Genomic DNA, 24901 nt, shown 5'->3' on the forward strand with positions numbered 1-24901 from the left:
TTGTTAAGAACATAAATGGCACTCACTGGGCGGGGAGATGCCTGTCACTGGAATCACATGCCGGGTGAGGAAAAATTCAACTCGGCCTCCCTACTCTCCATGTTATGATGCTGCTCTGCAATCCAGCATAGCTATTCCTTATTTGATCATTTTATATTTGCATATATTAATGGCACTCATACAAGGGTGGTCACATCTTGCTTGGCTTTTATACTAAGCTAAAGGGCAGGCAGTTAACGAGAAGCGAAAGAACACCGGTCCCAAAATGCAAAGCCAGCAAAGCGTGACTTGGAAGGAGAGATTCTGAATGCCCCTGCATATTATTCAAACGATTTGGAAGCCCAGTCCTAAATGACCCAAGATATTTGGAAGCTGAGCCAACATGCTCAGTCCTTTCCCTGAATGGGCTCTGCAAATTTATTTCTGAAGCTCAGCAGCGTTCAGATCACACTGCTGAAAAGTTCTGTACTTCCAAGCTATTTTTTTTGGAAAAGGCCTTTGACACCACAAACTATCTCATTAGTATTCTGTTGCTCTCTGTCTCCCCATGCGATTTTTCCCCTGTAAAACCCTTTCTGTAAAACTCTCCTGATCTCAACGCGCTGCATCAAGTGGCCGTGGAACCCAGCCTAATATGCATGCACAGATCTTCCGAGGCTCGCATGAAATGTAATCTCAAGTGACGGGAGCTATTGAGATTCTGGTACAGTTTTGCCTGGACCCAAATCTTCGAGCAGAAATCTGTTTTGCAGTGGCTTCGGGCAAAGAGCATTTGGAAATGGATTTCTCCTGAGGAGGGGGATGAAGCAGACCTGATCAGTAGGACCTTTAGCTTTCTTGGGGTCCTAAAGGCAAAAGCTCAGAACATCAGAAAGCGGGGGCAACAGTGTTGCCAGGAACTTACTGTCCCCAGAATGGTTAGTGGTGGGGAAAACAGCATTTAGCCTGCTTTCTGAGTGGCATGAAGAGCTTCTTCGTTCCTTAGGAAATGGCTCTGCTGAAGGCCTCTGATGTTGTCCTTTATGGCTGCGTAGACTCACGTTTAATAGCAATCCTAGATATAGTTCTAAAATACTTATGCAGGCAAAAGCAACAGGTCGGACAGCTGATGTTGCATGTCTGTGACATACTTTATGAAGTGGGAGCATCGAGACAGTCCACCCTATGAGGGGTGCATGAGAGAGAGAGAGAGAGAGAGAGAGAGAGAGAGAGAGAGAGAGAGAGAGAGAGAGAGAGAGAGAGAGAGAGAGAGAGAATTATCAGGAAGTTCGCCATCAAATGCACTGTACTGTTCAGTCTTCCCCAACCTGGCCTTCTCCCAGTGTGATAGACTACAACTCCCAGCATCCGCAACCAGGATAGGAGTTGCCATCCAACACACCTAGCGGGCACTCCCTCAGGGGAGACCAGCTCCTTTCTTCAGGGGCAGAAAGACCCGGGTTGACGCAAAAGCAGCGAGTGAATCGGCGATGCGGCAGTCCACCAGGGGGCGCTTGCTCCCATTGCCCGTTTGCGTATTTAATTCGTTCGAGAAGTTGCTGCTCTTCATTTTAGCAATCTCCATGCGCAGCCTGGCCAAAGCAGCCAAAGTGCTAAATACAGCAGAGGGCTAAGCCTTTAGCAATCGGCTCTGTGTGTTTACTTAACCAAATCTAAGCTCTGATTTCAGACTAGGCTGATGCAAGCTAAATTGGGAATGCCGAAATACTGGTATTTCCTCCTGCCTCGCTGCTTAAGCCAGGCTGAGGCTTATCTGACCAAGATACAGCATTAGATAGCGAGCTAGTGGAAGGGAAGCCAGCTGCACCGTGCTCCCCAATGGGGGTTTAATTTTTGCTCATGTCTGATTTTCAATGCTTTATCCAGGAACTGTTATACCAAATCTGTTTACTATTTTCTGCAGTTTGTCTGTGTCAAAAGATTTACTGCACTGCAGCTCGTCTGGGGGAGGGTGGGAAAGAATAAAATGCTCTGATCTGAGGGAACTCTATAATCATGAAGGGAGAGCCTCCCGCATTTCAAGGCGAAGTTAATGAGAGGTCAATCAAATGCTCTCTGTGCAGTTTTGTAAGGGCCAAAGCAGCTCGGCAATGTTCTCTTTCAGCCGGATGCTGTGGCAGAAGAATTTTGACAACTGGAAACTGAACACTGCAGAAAGATGAATCATCTGATCTCAAATACTTTGGCCACCTAATGAGAAGGAAGGACTCTCTGGAGAAGAGCCTAATGCTGGGAACAATTGAGGGAAAAAGAAGAAGGGAACAGCAGAGGAAGAGGTGGCTAGATGGGGTCACTGGGGCAGTGGGTGTGGGCCTGGGTGGACTCTGGGGGATGGCGGAGGGCAGGAGAGCCTGGAGGAAAGTTGTCCATGGGGTCGTGATGGACACGACTTCACGATTTTGCGACTAATATAACATAACCACAGAATGAGAGACAGACTTGTTACATGACCAAGGGATCCAGGGGTTACTCAGAGGGTAGCCTAGGGAATGGTCTATGGTTGCCACATGGTATGTGAAGTCATCTTCCATGGAACCTTCCCAGTAGACCCACCAAACCACCTCCTGCCCCAGCAGAAGTGCCTTGTTCTCCAGACCATAAGGAACTTGCATCAAGCAGACAGCAGAGACAACATGAGGATACCATCTCACCATCCTCAACAGCCTTAGAGGCTGCCCACAGGTAGACCTGCACACATACACAAGGACACTTTGAAGACCTGCACACCTGGCCTGCACACTTGGAAATCCTATCCTGCCATTGAGCAACAGATGGGCTGAAAGCTACCCCATTCACACATCACAACACTGTTCATCCTTTCTGTTTCAGAGCTGTCACGTTCTTGTCATTTGGAGGTGTAACGTCGCAGAATGGAGGCAAGGAAAGAGGGAGCCGCCATTCAACTTCCAACAGCCTGAATGTTACCAATAGTGAAAGCACCATCACAAAGTAAGGGAAGGGTCCTGTGGTCCCATCTGAGGGGCTGTAGCATAGTTTGGGTTTCCTCTTGAAAAGCATAGAAAGGATATCCCTGAGAGAGCAAGGAGAGGAGACTGAATAGGCTAGATCTAAAACAAGAGAAGCTGAAAGTACATGCACCTAATCTTGTGGATATCTGTATATCTATCCATACATCCAATCAAGACTGAGTGGGAAACTCAACCGCAGGTGAATGCTTGGGAAGGCACGCATCCTGATCCTACCTGCAGCCTAGAAAGTTTTATCATGACTTGTCTAAATAAGGCTTCAGTTACCTACCTGTCTTAGACTTGCATTCATTTCATGGAAATAATAATTTTAATTCTGGGGGGGGGGGTCACATGCCCCTGCACTTCTTAAATGCATTAGAACAAAATTAAAGGTTTGTTTAGATCCCACGGGGTCTTGTCACCTATCCTTTGATTCGTTTCGAAAGCCAGAAAAGAGCACAACAGGATAGATGGTCTAGTATATTCATTCCAATCCACAAGACACCTGTGGCCATACCAAGTTTGTATCACCTGCCATCATTTCCTTCATGACCTTTAAAGATGTCATTTGAACCTATTTTATTTCCAGTTGCTTCATTCTCCACAAGATGCAATTTCGGGTCCCTAAAGAGAAATCAAGTAGCACATTCATCAGCTCTCCTTCCTAGCCTCTGCATTCCTACACACTCAGATCCTTCTCTCTCTGGGACAAAGCACATTAAGACCAGGGAAATACTGGCCTTATGAATACATCTCATCCTTATGCAAATGTAATCAGCATATGCAAGTGAGGCACATTTGGGATCTAAGACCTGGAGCGAACATCTCTCTGTCCAGGAGGTCTTTCGACTTGCTTTCCCTTGAGCAACAGACCTCCAGTGGGCTTTAATAATGCGACAGAGAACAAGACAGAAATGCAACGGAAAACAAAGTGGACGGGGTACATACAAACCCTGTGAGGAGCAAGCAGCTGTTTCGATCCCAATCAAGATTTCGTTCTAATGTGCCTGTGAACGTAATTTTCAAACTCTTCTTCTTGTACAAGTTGGGCACAATTTATTGACTCTTCCTCATTTGGCAGGATCCTATCAAATTCATTTACTTTATTATATGGAGTGTGGATAGCCACAAAATAAACAAGCCTCTTTTATTCCCAAGTTCAGACACAAAAAAATGTTCTTTTGATTCACCTTGATGTGGCATGACCTTGAATATTAGTCCCCGTATTTGTGAGGTGGAAAGAGAAGGGTAGACGGTGAAGGTGCATACTGGGTTCTAGGCGGCATGCCTCCAAGTGCAAGAACTGAACCATCTGGGAAGGCTGAAGCCACCTTGCCGAAGTTAAGCAAGACTGGGTCCGGTCGGTGCTTGGATGGGAGACCACCTGGGAAAGGGCCCCCTTTGATGATGGACAAGGTTCTTAGAGAAGAAATTGTGGCAACGATTTCGGCTAAATGCCAGAGGGAAGTAAGGGCTGCTTGACAGAAGAACATGGGTTCTTCTTGGACATGCACATGGTAGGCATGAGATGATCAGAGCTAGCTGGAGTGGAGGGTCAGACTAGATGACCTGGAAGACCCCTTCTGACTCGCTGTTTCTGTTTCTAAGACTCAGAGGCAGGATGATGCCTGTGTACACCAGTTGTTGGGGAACATGGGCAGCCAGGTGCTATTGCCCTTAGCTTGCAGGCCCGAGGGCAGCTAGTTCTCCACATAATGCTGGACTACAGGGACCTTCACTTTGGGATCCAGCTGGACGCTTCCTACGTTTTTATGCCCAGGCCAAACAGATGCAACTCCCATCTTCTGTTACAAGAAGCAGCCAGAGTTGAGGACGGGCTATGAGAAATTGGGTTCCTAGCACAATTTCTTGGTAGCAAGACAAGACCTTTTCTGTAAAGTGAGAAAAACAGTTCTGCTCAGGGTGCTTTTCACTACTGTCTTCAACCCAATATATGAAGCGATCTGAAGATACAAGCCCAGGATTTTTTTTTAACTTTTCAAATCTTAGTATTCTTTTTTTAATTTTTAAGGAGCAACACAGGTACTCTAATCCTTTGCTTGCCCACAGGCTCATACCCTGAATGCTTTCCGGTGTATAAGGGCATGGTTCGAGACATTTTTGATCAGTTCCAAACCACAGTCCTCAGTTCCAAATTGCAATCTGCATGTTTAACTTCAGATATGAAGGAAGCCCTCTCCTAGAACAACCAGTGTAAGCAAAACTTAACCAAGTAAAATTAAAAACCCTTCCATTCGCTTATGGAAGCATCTTGCGCACAACTGTTTGTGTAAGCAGAATCTCAGGGCTAGCATAGTGCCGAGAATGAGTCTTCCCCAAGGACTAGCTGCTTTGTGCTGATGGAAGGATATCGCTGGATACAATCAGGAAGTGTTCTGCAACTTATTATGAAGTTACTATAATAGTAGCAGTTAATGAAGTTAACTACTACTATTGATGATGAAGTTACTAGGTAATAAAAAGGTAATAAACAGTTATTTTATTTTCCCAATATTTTAATTGTTAACCTGTTTTAACTGGTGGTTTTATCCGATTAACATGGGATGCTGCACAACTGCTACTCGTTTCTATTTTTACTCTATTTTATGAATCTGTTGTATACCATCCCGAGACGGTATGGTCTCTGTGAAGTGATGGTATACAAGAATTTTAAATAAAATATAAAATAAACAGTCATCATTTTGGAAACAATACCTGCAATCTTATGGAAGTTGCATGAAACCTGTGAAAACAAACACCCTTTGGTGCTTTGCTCTTGAGGCCTATATGGGACATGACAAGGTACGTGTGACGGCCACCAACAGCACCAATGACTCCGACTTCATCCTTGCACACGCCTGGTATGCTCAGTGCCCATCACCAAAGGAGAGTCCAGTTACCTGCTGTTTTGCCACCCAGGCTAGAGGGGCCCCATCCTGTTGCTGCTACTATCCAGGACTCGCCCAGCCTCCCTTGGTGGTGCTTCCAATGGCCTCATTCTGCTGCCATTTTTCTACCAGCGTCGGAGGAGAAAGCTCTGACTGTAGGCTGAAAACTCGCATCCTGTTCTCACTGCTCCCCGGGAGTAACAGCTGGCCCACTCTCCTTCAAAGCTCTTCTACTTCCAGACTCACTAGCAAGATCAAGGGACACTTTGCTCTGCTCCTCTCATAATGGAGGTGTCCATTGTTTTGGTATTGCCGCTTCATTATGCGATTGTTCCAAAACTGTTCTGATGTCTTCCTATAAGTAACAACGTTGCTACAATTTCATAACGGACTTTTCACAATGCTTTGCTGTGAACTGTTTTCAGCATGCTGCATGGAAAAATGGTATATAAATAAAGTGACTGGCCGGTTCTCTCACGATGCATATTTTGGTCCTAAATATAATGAAAAGCTAAATGGAAATCCTAAATCTATAATACAGACTAACTAGCTACATCCTCCATATTAAAGGAATTCACACTGTTGGAAAGGCCTGAGGTAATATTTGGGAAGGAACAAGTAAATAAGTACATTGAAAGAATAATTGTAACAAAGTTAATAAATTTAATAAATTTAAAGTTAATAAATTTAATAAATTTAGCACTAAGACATTCTGATAAAAAATCCAAAAAGACAACAACCAAGAAGTTGCATCCTCTGTTATATAAAAAGTTTTAGCTTTCTGTTTTTATGTGTTTAGAAAAAAAGCCTAGTGATACAAGTTTTTAAACAGTGTTTCCACAAAACATTTTGCAGAAAATTTCTGCCAAGTATGTTCACATAACTTGCAAGTATGATGTGAAAGGTATGCTGTAAACAGATAAATGTTCCAACACGATTAAAATGGAAATAACGTATGATTGATTACAAGCGATTAGTCATCTCCACAGAGCTGTGCAACTGAAAAATGAATTAGCAAATATGCCAATAATATTTATCGCAAGCAAGGTCTCTATCAAACCCACAAACACTCCCTGTTACAAAGAGAGTTAGAAAGCCAGTGAAGATGAATCTTTTCCCAGCCTCTTTGGTCTCTTCTCCTCCCACCCACTTTTCCTCTTCTCCGAGTTGATTTTAATGAAAGTTAATTCTGGCTCACTTCCTGGTTAACCAGAAAGCCTGGGTCTCTCTCCATGCTGGTTATGAGTGACCCAGTGCAGATTTCCGGTTCCGCCTCCCGAGGCTGGAGTGCTGAATCCAAACTCCCATTTCCCAATTCATCCTAGGATCCCTGGGACACTCATCTGTGACTCCGTTTCTTTGGTATTTATAGTTTGTGCCATGCATAAATGATGTGAAAATTGTATTTACATTCGGAGTTCAAGCATGTTGGATATACATTTTGTCATATATGCATGGATGTACACTGCCATCTTCAGCGCTTTTCAGCACCCGCCTGGCAAGTGACTCAGTATACCTATTCCATTTGATAAAGTGTAAAATAATGTATTGCACGATTCTCCTATTTAAAATTTCAAACTGCCAATCCGATAATATATATACTATAGTTTGATCTGCATTTTAAAAATTAAATAAGATAGCTTAAAATGTTTTAAAGTGCTCTTCAGTATGTGCTTTACAGCGCATGTTGAAGGAAGCATGTCAGTTCACGAAAAACCCTTTTGATTATCTTTGAATTGTGTTCCCGCTATGCTAAAATATGAAAACCCTATTATAGTAACACAACAAACAATACTATATTCATGCACAAAGCCATTATTAATGGGTACTTTAAAATATAATCATGAATATAAAGTGTGCCCACAAAGAGTGCATGCAAGTGGAGATTCACACTCTATAACAGCCATGGAAGTCTTACTTATGATGCCGATTCACAGATGTGTAAACGGTACCAAACTGGCTCCACTTCAGAGGGCAAGTGGAAATCAGTGTTGGTTTCAAAACTTCCTACATGTGGAAAGGCATCATCTCATGGCTGCTTTTTTTGTGAAAGTTAGGAATGTGCTAATTTGCTATATGCCGGTATTTTTGATGGAGAATAATTTTCTAATAATTCAGAAAATTCTGAAGCTCTGTCTGACAAGATGAACATATTTTTCTTGGGCCTTCTAAATAGACTCTTGATATTCACTCAACTAGTGCAAGAATTCAGAGTGCCCGTAATCTTGCGAGCAGAGCTTCCACTTCAGGGATTGATTCTCCCCTGGAAACAAAGCTAGCAGACTCCGTTTCCTTCCCTCTGCTGCTTCCTCCACTGCTGACATCCTTCTTCCCAACGCTTTTCTTCTTTTCTGCAGACGAATTAACTCCCATATCGTGATTAAGCTCCCTGCTCACTGGATTCTTTGCCGACACAGCATTGATACCGTGGTGCAAATGTAACTTTTCTCTTGGTTCTTTCTGGTTTTCTGTAAGGAAGAAAACAGACAAATCATGGTTACTTTTCACTTTAGCATCCCTCTTGAAAACCAAACACTGTGCAATTCTGCCTGCTGAGGAATCACGATAGTTGCTAGACTGTGTGGTTACGGAGTCTCAGGAATAGCGAAGATTGATGTGTTCTGAGGAAAACGAGCGTGCAAATTAACAGTTTCTTTTAAAACCAAAACATCTACCTGCACGCCAGCGTGCTGTAGGGTTAGGATCAAAAGAACCACACTAGGTGACCCCAGTGCAATTTTTGAAGCCATTCTTTCTTAGGGTTCCCAAGAGATAGAAAGCCTCCTCCATATTGGAGCTAGTTTGCAAGGTGGCTTGAGGAGTGACGAAGAAATTGGTTGTATGGTCCTTTTGATCCCATGATGCCTTTCCTAAACCAAAGCAAGTGTGTTTGCCAATCACTGGACACACATCACCCACAGTGAAACCAAGAACATCTAGGAGGAATCTGGCCGGGAGGAGATGGCAGAATGTTGAGCACCTGTTTTAATGTAACAGTGTAAACCACCAGCATATACTTGAGCCTAAAATCAAAACATAGGAGCGTTTTTGCATTTCTTAATGCATGAAAATGAGACAAGCGGCTTTCCAAGAGGCAATATGCTTTTCTTTCTGACTTGACAGATGTATAAACTAGCTCTAATGCTGGGTGGTGGATGCAGGCAGTTGTAGTCCAGCACATCTAGAGGGTACCAGATGGAAGGCTGAACTACACTAAAGCTACTGGGCACAGTGCGTCGCTTAGTCAAAATCAGTCAGCAAGTTCTCCAGCTATGTAAGAATTTAAACTGGGATTGCCATGTTGACGCCACAGAATTATGCTGAGGATAAGGTGGGGAAAACATGTGGTGACCCTCAATTTTTTTTTAAGAAAAGGTAGGCTGAAAGTGGGAAAGACAGCCAGCTTTACGTGGAAAGCATGAACAACACTTACATTGGTATACACAATTAGGACGCTCACCCTAACAGGTAGCTGTCCTCCCAAGATTAATAACTGCCAGGGTGCTGATGTTTTGTTAGTACAGAGCACATCTTATTAAGTGGTGCTGGATACGAACCCCTTTTAAGGATGCCCTTTCAACTTGTGCGGGCAATAACCATCACAGGAAGACAAGTTTTCTCCCATAATGAGCCTGTTGCCACTTCAATGAGCCAATTACTCGGGTTTCCCAAGTCGCCTGCGAAAGAGGCCAGTCCCGAGTTCAAATAGCTTGATCTTGGAATGAGGCTCTGCTCAGGATTCATGTTTCAATTTTAAATTTTTGCTCTTGGAAATAAGTAGCTATTGCTATGTACTCAATGAAAACACTTTCCTTTTTTAAAAAGTCCATTATGGGCACTTACCAGTAAAAAAACCTACTGAGTACACCTTATCTTGCCTATCAAACTATGAACTGCTGTTCTAAATCAGACCAGAGTAGTCACTTGTCCCGCCGAATATCATAATCCAGTCCTTATTCTTTGTCTGCAGAATGTGATAAATTAAGAGGTCGGACAGATTCTGTTTAGAATTGGGCCTTTACACAATGCACGAGGCAGTTTAAAAACCAAGCTAGCCTTCTACCTATCTTTCTCCAAGGGAACCTTCTGAGAGATCTCAAACTTTTTTTTAAAGGCATATTCAATATGCATGTAACCTTGAACAAGGCTTGAAAATGGCTTCAACAAACTTGACATGACATTTAGAGTTTTTTGGTTATTCGCTGAAAGATGTTCCATCATCCCAATAGTAATGACTTTGGAGCACAGGCAGTCACTCATGACAGTGTGTTTTATGTGAGTGCTGAAAATCCCTACCGAAAACAGCTTGTACATTAAAAGGCTGCTGCTGGAGATATTTACTGCACTGTCATTCCCTGACCGGGGGCTCACAATGATGGATGAGTTTTTTACACAGTTTCTTGGGCAATCTCGACGAATTTTAGAAGTATGATCACCTTTTGGCTGTTAGGAGAAAATAAATACCCCCTTCTATCTCTTCCTGAATCAGGGGGACAATTGTTACTTAAAATCTAATAACAGAAGAGCAATTTTCATTTAGCTCAGTTTACTGGATGAGAAAATAACAAAAACGTATAACCAGAATTAGGGATACATGAGGCTGAAAAGAATGGCTCCAGATGAGCAAGGTGTTTGAATATATGTGCATGCCTTTACACACACACACACTTAGACATTCTGAAATCATCATATTAACCTGAAAATGGCTATATTAGGGGCAATTTAAAACTTTGTTAAACTTCATAGTGTAGTTCCTGAACAAAAATCTACAATAAACATTTTGACATAAGTGAATTTAAACAACCTACATACAGGGTTATAAAATATACAAACTTAGTGTGTGCCACTTCATGCATATGTTACTTTCCTGAAATGTGGGAACTAATGGTTCCGTTGCAATGCAGCTCTCTCCCCCCCACTATGTACATGCACAAAAATTGGGTTTATTCCAAACATTCTTTAAGAGCACAGTAACTGCTTTATGTTGGTGTGACTGTAAATACATGGAAGTGTTAGCCATTCAATGTTCATACATCTTAATTTAGCCAAATAACAATAATAAGCACACAAGTAGACATCAAAATCTAACACACCCACAAGATTTGATTGATTTTGCAGTGTTTACAGGTAAGACGCAAGATCACCCACAGTGAGCTTCATGGTTGGGCGAGAACTTGAACCTGGGTCTTTCCCATCCTAGTCCAAGTGATTTCTGTTGGTTTTTAAGACCAAATGCTGGGTATACATTAAAAGCACACATGCCAGTCTCTGTACCGTGCATATATTGTCCACTATTTCTAACATTCCTTCATTAACATAATCTTTATATTAAATTCAAACAAGTGTTCAGTACATGTAATTCTTTCCTGAGGTTATGACCTCATTGAGATCTGTTAAGATAATGCAAACCACACTATTGTGTGCATTTTGCAAGTACTGACACAGGAAAAGCAGATGGATCGAGCGCAATTTGCATCCGGATGGCAGATATACACAAGTGAGCCCCTGGAAAGCACATAGGCATTGCACAATTTGTGCAGTTCTCCGAGGATTACTTTTGGGGGGTGCTAATTTGTATAATCACTATGCATGGGTGTGAAAGCTGGGCACTGGAGGAAGCTGTTGGAAAGAAAATGGATGCATTTGAAATCTTCACGAATAGCCTGTACTGACGGAAAGACAAACAAATGGGTCCGAGACCAAACCACGCCAGAGCAAAAGCGACAAGGCTGAAGCTGCTGTATTTTGGATACATTATGAGAAGACAAAACTCCCTGGAGAAGACAATCTCGTTACGGAAAGTCACAGGCAGAAGAAGAGAAAGACCAAATGTGAGATGGATTGACTCCATAAAGGAAGACACGGCTTGAAATTGACAAGAGATTAACAGGGCTGCCATATTTTGGAGAGCTTTCATTCATGGTATGTGAAGTTATCTCTGACGTATGGTGACCCCATGAATGTCCCGTCCATGAACAGCTCCATTCTGCTCTTCCAAGGTCAGCTGTGGTCCTGCTTCGTGCTTCCTTCCTCCATTTTTATTAGGAGTAATTCATGTCCTTGCTGCTTTCTACCAGTAGTCGTTATTTTATGAGATTTGTTTGAAGGTCTCCTATTAGCATGTGCTCTCTAGTTGTATGATATCTTCTGCATAACTGAAATCCATGATGTTTCTTCTGCCAATTTTCATTCCTCTAATTCTAATCCAGATTTCCTTACAATGTGTTCTGTGTACAGATAGGGAGATAAAATACGTCCTTGCTTGACATCTTAGCCTATGGGAAATAATTCTGTTGTTCTGCCCTAACGGTAGCTTCTTGTCCACAATACGGGTTCTGCGGCAAGACAATCAGGTGGTGAGCCAGACTCATTTTTTCAGGACCATCCATGGCTTTTTCAGGATCCACACAGTCAAAGGCTTTGCCATGATCTAGAAGGCACAGACTGATCTTGTTTGAAAGTCTTTGGAATGCACGAGTAGACAACTTATATTTGCAATGAGCTCCAGAGTTCCTCATGCTTTTTGGACCACAACTTGAATTTCAGGTATTTCTTGCTCCATATACCATAGTATTCTTTGTTGTAACACCTTGAGCATCACTTTGTTTGTATGGAAATTTAATGCAATGGCCCTATATATGCTGCTCGCTCGCTCTCTCGCGCGCGTTCTCTCTCTCTCTCTCTCTCTCTCTCTCTCTCTCTCTCTCTCTCTCTCTCTCTCTGAGATTGGAATGGATATTGAATTATTGAATGTTTCCAGTCTGTTGGCCATTGTTTTGTTTTCCATATTGGGTGGGATATTCCGGTTAGGATTCGGACTGATTCATTTTCTACAGCTTGGAATAGTTCTACTGATATCCCATTTACTCCAGGTGTTTTATTCTTTGAAAGTGCTTTCAGAGTGGCTTTCATTCCCCCTTTAATATTGCAAGCTCTTTTTCATAGGATTTCTCTTTGAAGAAGTCTGTTTTCATTTTATCTCTTCTGTATCGTTCTTCTGCATTGTTCCACCTTCTATTTTCTCCAGCGTGTTCCCTTGTTTTTTAGCGTCCCTAATCCAGGTTTGAATTTCCCCTTGATACCCTTGGATCTTCCAGAAGAGGTTTCTTGTTTTTCCTCCTTTGTTGCTCTCTTAGTTCTTTGCACTGGTCATTTTGTCTCTACATGATTGCCACTGAAAAGTTGCTCCAAGATTGTCACCCTATTTTTCTCACTTTTTGCTTTTTGTGTTTTTGCCTATACTTAGCAACTTTATTCCTTTTGACATGCATCTAAGCCTTTTCCTTCTCTTTGCTACAGCAATTGTCTTGTGGCATTCATTCCTAACAATGTCTCTGGTTTCAGTCCATAGTTCTTATGGTCTATTAAGCTGAGCAATGCAAATCTCTTCTTTTTGTCGGCTTTAAAATTCCCCAGGGATGCTATTTAAGCTGTATTTTGTTAGTGAACTTTCTTACCTGGGCACTGAGTTTTGAAATTAAGAGCAGCTGGTCACTACTGAAATCTGCTCCTGATCTGGGTTTGGTAGCAAGAGCACAGCCTCTCCACCTTTTGCTTCCAGTTACACAATTTCTGTATTGGCCATCTGGTGAAGTCATATATATGATCATCTGAACTGCTTCTTGGCTTCACAAAATTCTCCAAGTCCTTCTTCTGTTTCATCTCTTACTCCTGCGCCAAATTTTCCTACACCATGTTATCTTTCCTTCATAGTGTCGACATAAGTCGGAGATGACTTGATGGCACATAACAACAATTCGTATAAATTGCCTGATTTTCTGCAAATTTCCTTAGTAGTTTTTGCTTTTAAAAGCATGCAAATCACAGCTCTTCTAGAGACAGAATTCTGCAAACTGGCTATACTTTCACTGAAGCAACATGGTATGAATGCAGGGTACTGAACCAAAACCCAGGAGCAGAATTGTGAAAATTCATTAGTTTCTCACTCCCTATAAGATTCTTCACATGTGCTTAGCCAGAGCAACTCACCCTGCTTTGAGCTTTTGGAAAATGTGAGCAACACAAATGAACAAGTGGAACAAATTTTGACATCCACAGTTCAAGCCTAGTATGCTTTTGTTTTTCCTTCCTCCAAACAAATGTAACATGTAGCTTTCCAAGAAGAATGCAGCCTTATGTGTGTTTGGACCACATGACTGGTTTGCAAATTGTAGGACCTGAAGGCCCTTTTTTCTGTTTGAACATTCGCAGAAGTGCATCCTAAGCCTCCCACATTAGAAAACCTTCTGTCAGTTGGTGACAGTCCTTTACACGTTAGCGGTACATGGAATGCTTTTAAAACAAAGCAACACCTACACACAAAGACTCAGTTCTCAGGGGGCTTGGTCCAGGATTGACAGCAGCTCCCTCCCTGTTGGATTTAGCCTCAGCAACGAACCTGGTAGTCCCACAATGCAAACAGCCCTTCAGCAGAATCGCTATAGTAAGATCATAGTACCAAAGCCTGCAGTACACGCCCCCCCCCTTCCCTCAAGCAGAAAAATGCAAATTATTTCCAGTTCTGAAGCTCTGTTTGCATGCACAGGATTTCTCCACTATGCTTTTGAATAGTATCTATTCAGTTTGAGATTCTAATTCTTAATGGTGAATGCTAAGGTCTGACATTTTCCACTTAGTTAAGTTGATAGCAGCATCTCAAAGCAACTCCAGCTCCATGCATTCTGTTCAAAGATCATTCCTTATGTTGTTTCTTTTTTATTTTCCTCCTGCCACTTCCTTTTTGATTGCTGGAAACTGTGTTTGAAAGCCAGGTTCGCTTACATGGCTCAGAGCTGATTCACATTATTTTTCTGACTAGGATATAATTACTCATGTCAAGAAGCGAATGTTCAATGTAATGTGCAAGGAACTGTGAGTGTTTCTCTTTGGGTATCTGCATCAGGAAGCAGATAAAGGTAATAACTTCCCAGCAAGCACACCTGGTGAGAATAGATACTTTTGTGTGATCCATACATTGCCACTCACTTGCTTTTTCCACATGAATATTAATCCGCATGTTGGGAAAAGTGAAGTACCCTTCCAAACCAGCAATACCTGCGTCATTGCGTATAGATTAATGTCTTTGAGATCCACAATCCATTTTCAGGATAAACTGGCCAAATAACTCCCTAATGAGAACTTCTGGAAAGGCATCAAATGTGCAGGATCAAGTCCATGCTCAGCCTTAATGGGTCATGTATTCCCCGTGTTCTGATCTGCAAGATATTTGCAATGGCAGTATAAACTCAACTGGGTACAGCTGTACTTGTTCCTATGCTTACAGTGGCCTTCCGGCAGTAGGGGAAGGGAGAGTGAGACAGTGCATATAGATACGGTGCTATAAATTATTATGAAATTTGATGACTGTACAATGTTTCCAAGCTGGTTTGTATATGACACCCAGGCATAATAAAAGCTTAAATACAAATATGCACAACTCTTATATTTGAAACACTTATTTACAGGTAAACTGATCTGGGCAATGACATGTATAAAAAAAACCCACATTATTTTAAAATCTGCATTGATTAAAAAAAAAAAGTCTTGGAAACATGATGTGAAGCTTCTCTGGAACAATGCTGTAAAATTAAGCGCACAGTAAAATCAGGGCAGTTCTGCAAAATCACATTTATTATGAGCTTAGTTCATTCCCTTCCCATTGCACTTTCTTCCTTTGGCACAAAACGCCACAGATGCTGAAGACAGCTAGGACTCAGCTAGAGCTTGATTATATAGATTGACAAACCTGCCAACTTGCCTTTTATGCAAGAAAATGGAGAGATGCCATCCAAGAATGAAAATCTCATATCCTTTACCACTCCCATTGTATTTAAATGCATAACTGATTATGCATTCAATGACTATTCAGATAATTATAAAATAATTCAGCTGACAGCTCCTCTCCCTCCAAACTGATGCTCAGCTTTTGACACAGAAATTCTGAATGTATTATTTATATGTTCATCCTTTCCAGATTTGTAATCAAATACCCCAATATTTCCATATTTCTGCATTAGTACAGGAACTGGTGATTGCCCGCATCTGCCTTCCAGTGGTGGAAAAAAATGCACCTAGCGTTGGATGTACATCATAGTTTTCTTTGTCTTTTAACACAAAGGCACAGAGAAGGTGGCCGCAGAAAGAGAGGACAAAAGAAAAATGACATTTTGACAGGTGCAGGGTTTTTTTTCATCCTGTAGGTTAAACTGCATCTACTGAAATGCCATCTTTTATGTAACTCTTAAAAGTACTTGAAAACCCTGTCTTCTCTTCCAGAAGGTCTTTCCTGGAGAGAAGCAACAAGGTGGCCCAGTATGGTTAAATAACAACAAACAAGAAGGAAGTCCCAGGGCATAGTTCAGGTTGGGACTGGGATCTAAAAAAGATGACGATTTCCCTGGCACAGAGAACGGGACTGCAACATGCAAGCGGCCGTTGGACAAGCCTGCGCGCCTGCAGCTGTTTGATAGCAGGTCAGCTTGTGCAACCTTGAAATGTTACAGCAGCCCTTCTTCCAACATGCCATGCAGTTACCATTCACCGAAACTACTAAGCAGATCTGACAGAGTAGGGACACACTGCAGGGAGCAGGCATAGTAAGCCGTTGACAGAGGGAAGTCAGGGAGGCTGTGGCGGTGGAGAGGTGAGGCACACGGCACAAGTGAAAAGTGAAACAGAGATGGATTCCAGCACTGGCAGAGCACCTGAGAGCTCCAGAAGACAGGCTAATGAGCAGGTTATTTATGAGAAGCGAAATGACAATGTGCTTTGCCTTCTTGGCTTCCTGGGATAAAATGTGATTAGTTCACAACATACTGGAAGTCACGCTGCATGGCTCACCACTTGCTCCTGGGCCAGGAGGGCACACGTAGAATGCTGTGATTTCAACTCGTACTGATTTGCAGAATCCGGTCTCCCTTTGTTCCAAACGGAGAACCCTTTTACAAATAGCTTGCCCAAAGTGCTTGCTGCCTTCCGTGGTTTTCCCGTGCACAGGGGGGTTTGCGGAAAGGCACACATGATTTAACTCTCCAACGTAAGCCCTAGAACGGGTCAGAAACCAAATTAAAAAGTGCAGGGGTCGTTAAGGGAGAGGAGAAACGTCAGAAAAAGCAGAAGGAAGACCAGGGAAAGAGGAAGCTAGTCCAACTTGACTTTGATGGTAGGATTCTAGGAAGACAGCCGTATCTCCTCCTGCCCAAAACCTGAACTGCTTCTAGCCCTCCATCAGCTACAGTGGCATGCAACTCATCTGCTTCCTGGTCAAAGCATGTGCCAACAATCACTCTTACTGGATTAGTAGGCTGTATTTGTTCTCAAGAGATGTGATGCCTCAAAATTCATAGCACTGAGTGCTGAAATGCATCTCTTGGAATCAGCCTTCCACAACATAAGGACCCCCAGGTGTTCTGGACTCCAACTCCCATTAGCCCCAGCCAGCATGAACGACAGTCAGGAATTCTAGGAGTTACATTTCCAGGCATCTGGAAGGCACCAGGTAGAAGAGGGCTGCTCTAAATTCATACCTCACTCATTCCCGTATCCAACAAATTTATTATAAACCAATGCAACCTAATTTACTATGTTGTGATGGCTTGAAACCCTCCACAAATTAACTCCAGGGTACCTTTTGCTTCACTTGTCATTTCCTGGCTGCATTTCAGGGGCACCCTTGAAGCATCATGATTACCAGCAAGAGCCTCGCTGTGTCACCTTCTCCCGAAGGTGTTCAAGAGAGAAAATCTGATTTGAAATGACAATGAAACCAGTTCTTGGAAAGCATTCAAAGCCTGAATACAGCTGCCAAAACAGAAAGGGGAATCAAATAGTCCAGTGCAGGAAATGCATGGAACGTACTTATTCATTTTTAATAAAGGAGAGTATAAAATTCTAAATAGACAGTGCAGATGCACCTGACAAGAACTTGAAATATTTTTAAGCTTTTGGTTGAAAAATTGACTATCTGTATAGAGCAGGATGGACAACTAGTAGACCTGTAGAGGTTTTGCCTTACAAATCCTATCATCCCCCCCATTAATTAGGGATGACAGGAGTGGTAGGAAAGGTCATCGAGAAGGCCACAAGAGGCTTATTCAATTTGTTTTGCAAGAGAAAGACCAGCATGTCATTCTTCTGTTTGCATGTACCATGTGAATGTAGAATCATAGATAGTAGAGTTGGAAGTGACCATGAAAGTCATCAATTCCAACCCCCTGCTGTTGCAGGACACCAAGTCATACCAACCCACTCATGTGGCTGTCCAGTTTCTTTTTGGATATCTCTAGTGTGGGAGAGCCCACCACCTCTCCAGGCAGCTGCTTCCACTGTTGTAAAGCTCTGACCGTGAGGAAGCTTTTCCTCATATCCAGCCTGAATCTGGGTTGTCGCAACTTGAATTGATTATTCCGTGTCTTACACTCTGGCATCAGGAAGAAGAGCTCTTGACCTTCCTTTTTGTGACAGCCCTTGAGGTACTTATAGGGGGATATCATGTCTCCCCTCAGTCTTCTCTTCTGAAGCCTAAACACACCAGTTCTCTCCATCTCTCCTCATAGGGCAATGTTTCCAAAACCTGGATCATTTTTGTTTTTGCCCTCCTATGGCCCCTAATTCTTCTGCATCTTTCTTAAATCTTGGTGCCCAGAACTGGACACAGTATTCCAGGTGAGGTCTGACTAACGAGGAGTATAGAGGATGTAGGTCGGTATCGTTTCCTTTGACAAAACAGGCCACAGAGCATGGGCATCCGCACATGCCAGTACATTTGGTATAGGGAGTATTGCCTGCATTAACATTGCACGGTCCTGTCCACTAGCAGAGTGGGAGGGCACGGGCTAATGCCACGGACAAAACGAGACCGACCTCTCTGCTTGAACCGTGTCCTTCCTGCCCCTTCGCTCTTCCCCCCTCAGCTGGAAGGCAAAGGGGGCAGGCCTGTTGACTCTTTCCCGTCCATCATGGTTGGGAAAAGATGCGCTTCCCTCTGCTGCTCCTCCAAGCTAGCCAGCTACGAATGACGCAAGACATCCTGCACGAACGTGCCAGCACCTCTCCTCCACGCAGGTCACGTGTGCATCATTCATAAGCACGTAAACTTTCCTAAACGTAGAGAGCCTCCCAGTGTGGATTCTAACAGATCCAGGTGCCAGCCGTGGCAGCAGCAGCCTCTTACTGGAATCTGCGGTCCTCGGCTGAACCTGCATATAGTCAGGTGGACAAGTAGGTTCCCAGCGCAAGGGGCGTAACTGCCGTTAGCTCACATTCTAGGAAAACAGCCGGCTGGGATGCCACGGCAGGTGCCGCACAGTACTTGCTTGTGCGAAAGTGAGATGAGTGAGCTCACCTTGTAGAGTGGAAGGAGGGACACCTGCCCTAGAAGGTCACTGCACACTGGGAGTGGCTTGCTAGACTCATGGGGCTGTGAGGACAGAAGGATGCTTCGAACATCAGCAGTGGAGAAAGGCAGTTTTTAGTCCTTCTAGTGGCATCAACCCAAGCAGCAACTGCCCTTTAGGGGAGGCAATGTGGCGATGGAAGCATCCAGTTCTAGTTTCCTCTTGGCCGTGGAGCTCACTGGGCGACTCTTGGGATTGCTGCGCAGCGAAAAGGGGAACGAGCAAGACCAATCACGTCAGCCCGGGCGGCTTGCAAAATGAAGACGGGCAGGCCACAAATATAGTAACAGAGGCGACCAAAGCATAACTGAAATATGTGGTCTCCATCAGGAGAAAACGCAAATAACTGTTATCCTTACATTGTTCAAAGGAAGAGGCCTACAAACTTCCGAAGAGGTTTTCCCTTCTCGTTCTGCCACTAGGGGAGAGACATTTGATGGGAATGGGACAGGAGGCTTCTTGGAGTTTCTAAAGTATCCTTTTTAATTCAAGCACGCTTGGGTTGCCAAGTGGTCTCGTTTCCTGAACTAGAGTTTAACCAGTGGGTGCTCTTTATTTCTTTTTATCCGATATGTTTTAATTGATGTGGTTATGCTTTAATTATGTTACATTTTATCTACCTTTTATTACCGTTAGCAGCCTTGAGCACTATTTTAAGCGGAAAGGGAAGATATCAATTAAAGACATAACATGAAACATGTGATTTGCTTAAAAATAAGGGACAAAAATTATGAATTGCTGCAATTTATTTTGGGGGAAGTGGTGGCTTAATGTTGCTGGAACTGTCAGCCAGAAATGGTTGGCACTCCAGTGGTTTGAGCCCAGCCTCCGCCAGATGGAGTGAGGCCCCATCATTCGCCCCTAGCTCCTAGCCAACCTAACAGTTCGAAAGCATGTATGAGAGTAGATAAATAGGTACCACGTCAGTGGGAAAGTAACAGCGCTCTGCGGTGTCTTGATGGCCACATGACCACGGGACTGTCATTGGACAGTGCTGGCTCACAGCCTTGGAGATGGAGATGAGTACTAACCCCTATTAGCTGCTGGCTAAGCGGAGTAAAACCCACAGGAACTCCTTTACCTTTACAATTTATTGCAAGAGCACAAGAACAGTAAGGAACAGGAAACAACAATCCTGCATAAATTATCATTTTGAATTCTACATATTAAAAAAAAAAGGAAAAGGCCTGGAGTTTCTCGAGTGGGGGGCATCTGAAGCAGGTGACCGAACTGTCCCAGCACCCGTTGGAAGGTGTTTTCCCTGTTTCTTCTGCTCACTGGTATAATGGCCTATTTTTCTACTGCGCTGTAGAAAAAGGTACAGCTGGAAGTTTGCAATGCTTGACACAAACTTAGTAATGTATCATCATGAAAATATCTCATTAGAGATGATTAAGAGATCAGGAGCAGGTCAGAGCTTCACGTGCTCCTCCTGCAAGGCTGCTGCTTAGCCCAAGAGTGAAGCTACTGAAGAACCCCCCGCCCTGCTCATGCAGTCACCCTCGAGCAATTAGGGCCGCTCGGCCGGCCCGCCCGCCCTCTCTGCGATGATCTTGGTAGAACGCTGCCACCTTTCATGTACCAGGAAGAGGCCTTCTGAAACAGCAAGCCGGCTCTGCTCGTGCAGCGAATCTAGAGCTCTGCGTAACAGGGCCCACACGAAGCGGACCCCCTGCTTCAGAACTTCCCCCGTGAGGCACAGAAACCACGGAGACGAAATAGATGAACTGGCTTGCTCCTTCTCAGACGATTATAATTGCATGAAGGTGAATAGCTGAACATGGCTCCAGCTAAGCGGGAATCCGGATTAGCTCTACTAGTACAGAGGTATCTTTTAACGCTGAACTTCTCTAAGCAGGACGCACTAATACGGAGACAATCCAAATATGGATAGATGCGGATATCCGGCCTTCACTCAGACCAGAAGTACCAAATACAAAACCAAGACAAATATTCTGGATGATGTGGAAAATCCAAAGCCCAAGAGATGCCATCTGTTCGAGCAAAATAACAGTAATTAGCATTATGATCTTACTATTTGTAGCTCACCCTTAAAATCTATATTTCTGCACATGGATGCCCATGAGTATAAGTAGCCAAGTTTCCACTCTAAGGGACGGCTCAAGTTGCTTTCCCAACCTGTTCTGAAGCAAGCAGCACTGCAGAATAGATTCCCATGCTGTGCTTGCTGACTATCACCTGCTTGATCGCCTGTGACTTTTGCAATTGCTGAACAATTCCTTCCAGCAGGTGCTTTTTCATCAGGTTTTTTGGAGTGGAGAAATGGACAAAAGCTCCCTTGGTGGTCCGGGAATCTCAAGCTGGGATCCAGAAGCCCATCCTGTATAAAAGGCTTCATGCAAGGATCTTAAGCTCAGACACTGCAGGAGCTTTGCTCTCCACCTAATATGCATTTGGCAGTCATGTAATGAAGCAAGTCTGCAAATAAGATGAGATCCGTGCATAATGGACGTATAAGTAGTATGGCCCGTGCTCTGCATATGGCAGGCAGGTGTGTGAATTCAGGAAGTTTTTTCCACCCCAGGGAGAAAAGTCTCCAGCCTCCCTTTTTTCTGGCCCTGTCTTGGATTGCCCACCTTGAATCGCGCTTGCTGTTGCCAGGGTTAAGCTGCTTTGATCTGCTTGGCAAAAAAAGGGGTGGGTGGGAACTGCGGCAGTATGTGTTGCAGATGGAATGCGGCCTTAGCCTATTTGCTTTTGCTTTAGAATTTTTATCCTTTTCATTTGGGGACAGAAAGGAATTGATAAATGAGAGGTGTGATGGTCTCACCTACATACTAGGTGTCCTGAGACCTCTGTAAAGGGCGGGGTATAAATGCTTCAAGTAAATAAATATGTAAATATCACACAGCCCAGTGATGCTTTTCAAAATGGCACCTAACAAGCATCCTTCCTCATTTGCCCCATTATATTCAGAAGCATTCGCTGTATTATAATATTGAGCAAGATTGGAATCCGAAGGTTTCCCCATTGCTTCTTCACTGGCAGATCAGAAGATGCAGACTCGGTCACACCACAGAGTATCTGCTCCTGTCATAGTACGGTGAAGGGGAAACCTCCGTCTGAAGTTGGCATTGCCATCGTGTGAATGCCGTGTTGCTGTCTCCCCTGACCCCATTTAACAGCCTAGGTGTTTGGCCACCTTTAGGAATGCTCAGACAACCACCTTATGGTCCCTCGGTGTGCCTCCTGGGCCATCGGGCTGGCTCCAAAAAGCCGTTCTGGGGTCCAAGACAGTTGCTTCAGCCTCAGAAGGAAGAACTGGAAATCTTGCCCTGGCCCCTTCCAGTTGGTGTGGGGAGACGTGTGCCAGATCCTCATCTGAGGTTGGAAATTTGACCTGTGGGCAGGGAGGAAAGGCTGGAGGAGTCAGGATACCCCCTCCCCCCAAGCTTCCTTCTCCCTCCAAAGCACCCTTGCTAGAGGGGATGAAAAGCCCATCTTGCAAAGATAAAGATAGAGAACCTCCATCATTCCCTCTGCCCTGTCAGGGTATAAGAATCTTGGAGGGTCCCAGAGGCACACTCCACTGGACTTTTCCTCCCCAGTGAATTAAATATATGGTGCTAATTCATAATACACAATCCTATTCAGTTCAAGGCTGTGCAATATTAAGCAATGAAAGGAAGTGTTACAATTTCCACACTTTATTTTTGCAGAAAAAGCCAAACATGAATCAGCCTGAACATGAAGCAAAACAAATACACAAGCCCTTTTCTATATGACTAGAGAAGATTCAAATAATCATTTATATTTGGTCTGCTTCTGGCTTTGTTGGTTGTTTTTGGAAGAAGGAAACACTAATAAGCGAAGCGCAATCTGTACAGCATAAGCTTTCCAAAGCTTTCTGCAAACCTCTTGTTCCTGCTGAAATGTGAACTTATTACAGAGATGCGTAATTGTACAAGTATTTAGAATACCTTCCTGTTATTTGCAACAGAGTAAAGTTATTTGGATGTGAGTCTAAGGTTTGACTGAGCCTTTTATTTTCCAGAAACAATGACTAACTCTGCACATTTTAAGTGCAGCTGATCTTTAAATCCTGGAAGTTTATGAACTTGGTAAGACAAACACTCCTTTGTTTTGGAGTGCCACCGGTTAGACCATTCAACAGGCGAAGTCTGATAGTGCGGTCTAAGGGACTCATGCTGAGATCAGCATTACTTATTCTCAAATCAGTTGTTTGCCTGCTGCAGTCTAGGCATGTGCCACAGGTCTGTGTTTCTTTCCTCCCTTTCTGATGATCCACCCACTGAGGAACACTACTGTTGGAACAGATTCCCCTCCCTCCTTTAATTTTTATTTTTTAAATTTTAAATTAAGTAATTTTGGGGTGGCCTTTAAAGCAGATCTAGGGGGCCTATGTAAGGCTACAGTGTATTAGGGCAAGTTTTCTTATTCAAACCCACTCATGCAATACTGCCTGTAGTCTTAGGACTGAAGTAAAAGCAGCTTCACCATCTATAACTTGGAAAAAACCCTGTATATAAAATAAAATGCAGAGACATTGCCCAGATGTTCACAATTAAACAAACAAAAACTAAAGAGAAAAACAACACTCATGAGCACTAAAATGCAAAAGCTGGATAGGTTACAGTATTTTTCTTCTTTGCACTTAGTTTTATGTTAATTTGCCAATATAAGCAAGGTAAATTCTCTGGTTTATGGGCCTTAAGTGACAGCCAAGTTAAAATGGGCTTACTCAAGCTATCAAAAATAACAGAACAGAAAATCCACCCACCAAATATAGTCAAAGAAATTCAGAGTGTTTGGTAATCTTTAAGATTCTAAATAGCAAAAAATAAAAAATAAAATAAAATGTAAAGGAAGGTCAACCAAGCAAACATCTGGAAAATAGTTGTGTCCAACAAGAGACAATGCTATAATCTGAAATTTAAGGGATAGTGATGAGATATCAACTATGTAACCATGTGAATTTCATCTGAAGCCCCCACATTAAGGCAATATCACTTCTGCTACTGCTACTACTATCCCTCCTCTTGGAGGCATACCTAGTATGCTGATGAGATACAGGAGTGCCAGGTTTAAGAGGGAAGAGCAATCAGGAGCCCCGATGCGGCCACTAGGCTGGCTTCCCAGCAGGGTCACCCAAGGAGAAATGGTCCAAGCCGAGAGACAAGACTAAGAGGCATCCCCCTCAGCAGACCAAAATGGATGCTTCCAATAGCGATGGGGGCAGAGAAGCTCCTGAAGGGCATCCCCTGGACAGCAGCAGTAGCTGAAGGCAGCGCTAGTGGTGGATCTTCCAGAGCTACTGCCAGTGACACTCAAGCTACCTCTGGTGAGTGGTGCGAAGAAGGAAAGTGGCAGCGCAAACCACTTCTGAATGTTCTTCCTCTATAAGCCCTATGAGGAAGCAGGGCCAGCAGATGAGACTACCAGGTTGGAAGGCACTCAATGAGCTGCTGGGGAAGAGCAAAGGACAGGTACAAACAGTGCTGCTGCTGATGCAACTGGAAAGCTGGAGGGAAGTCTATTGGCTGACATACAGGGAGGGGAACGTCCAGCGGATCACAACGTATCTGCTTGGGCCATGGAAAGTGAAAAGCAGGAATCAAGGCAAACCAGGAAGTAAAAGCTGGAAATGGAAGGCTTAAACATCCCCATA

General features: G+C 43.5%; 1 protein-coding gene across 1 annotated transcript in view; it reads right to left on the reverse strand.

Annotated features, from left to right (window-relative positions):
• Nucleotides 1–7940: 7940 nt before the first annotated feature.
• The window catches only part of DIAPH3 (diaphanous related formin 3), a 91856-nt gene continuing 74895 nt past the window's right edge, over nucleotides 7941–24901 (reverse strand). Inside the window, exon 23 of the mRNA XM_044448240.1 lies at nucleotides 7941–8325. Coding sequence (XP_044304175.1) covers nucleotides 8066–8325 — 260 coding nt within the window. The 3' untranslated portion in view covers nucleotides 7941–8065. The remainder of the gene's footprint in view (nucleotides 8326–24901) is intronic.

Source organism: Varanus komodoensis, unplaced genomic scaffold (genome assembly GCF_004798865.1).
Source record: "Varanus komodoensis strain SLA01 unplaced genomic scaffold, ASM479886v1 scaffold54, whole genome shotgun sequence".
In the NCBI taxonomy this organism is placed as follows: Eukaryota; Metazoa; Chordata; class Lepidosauria; order Squamata; family Varanidae; genus Varanus; species Varanus komodoensis.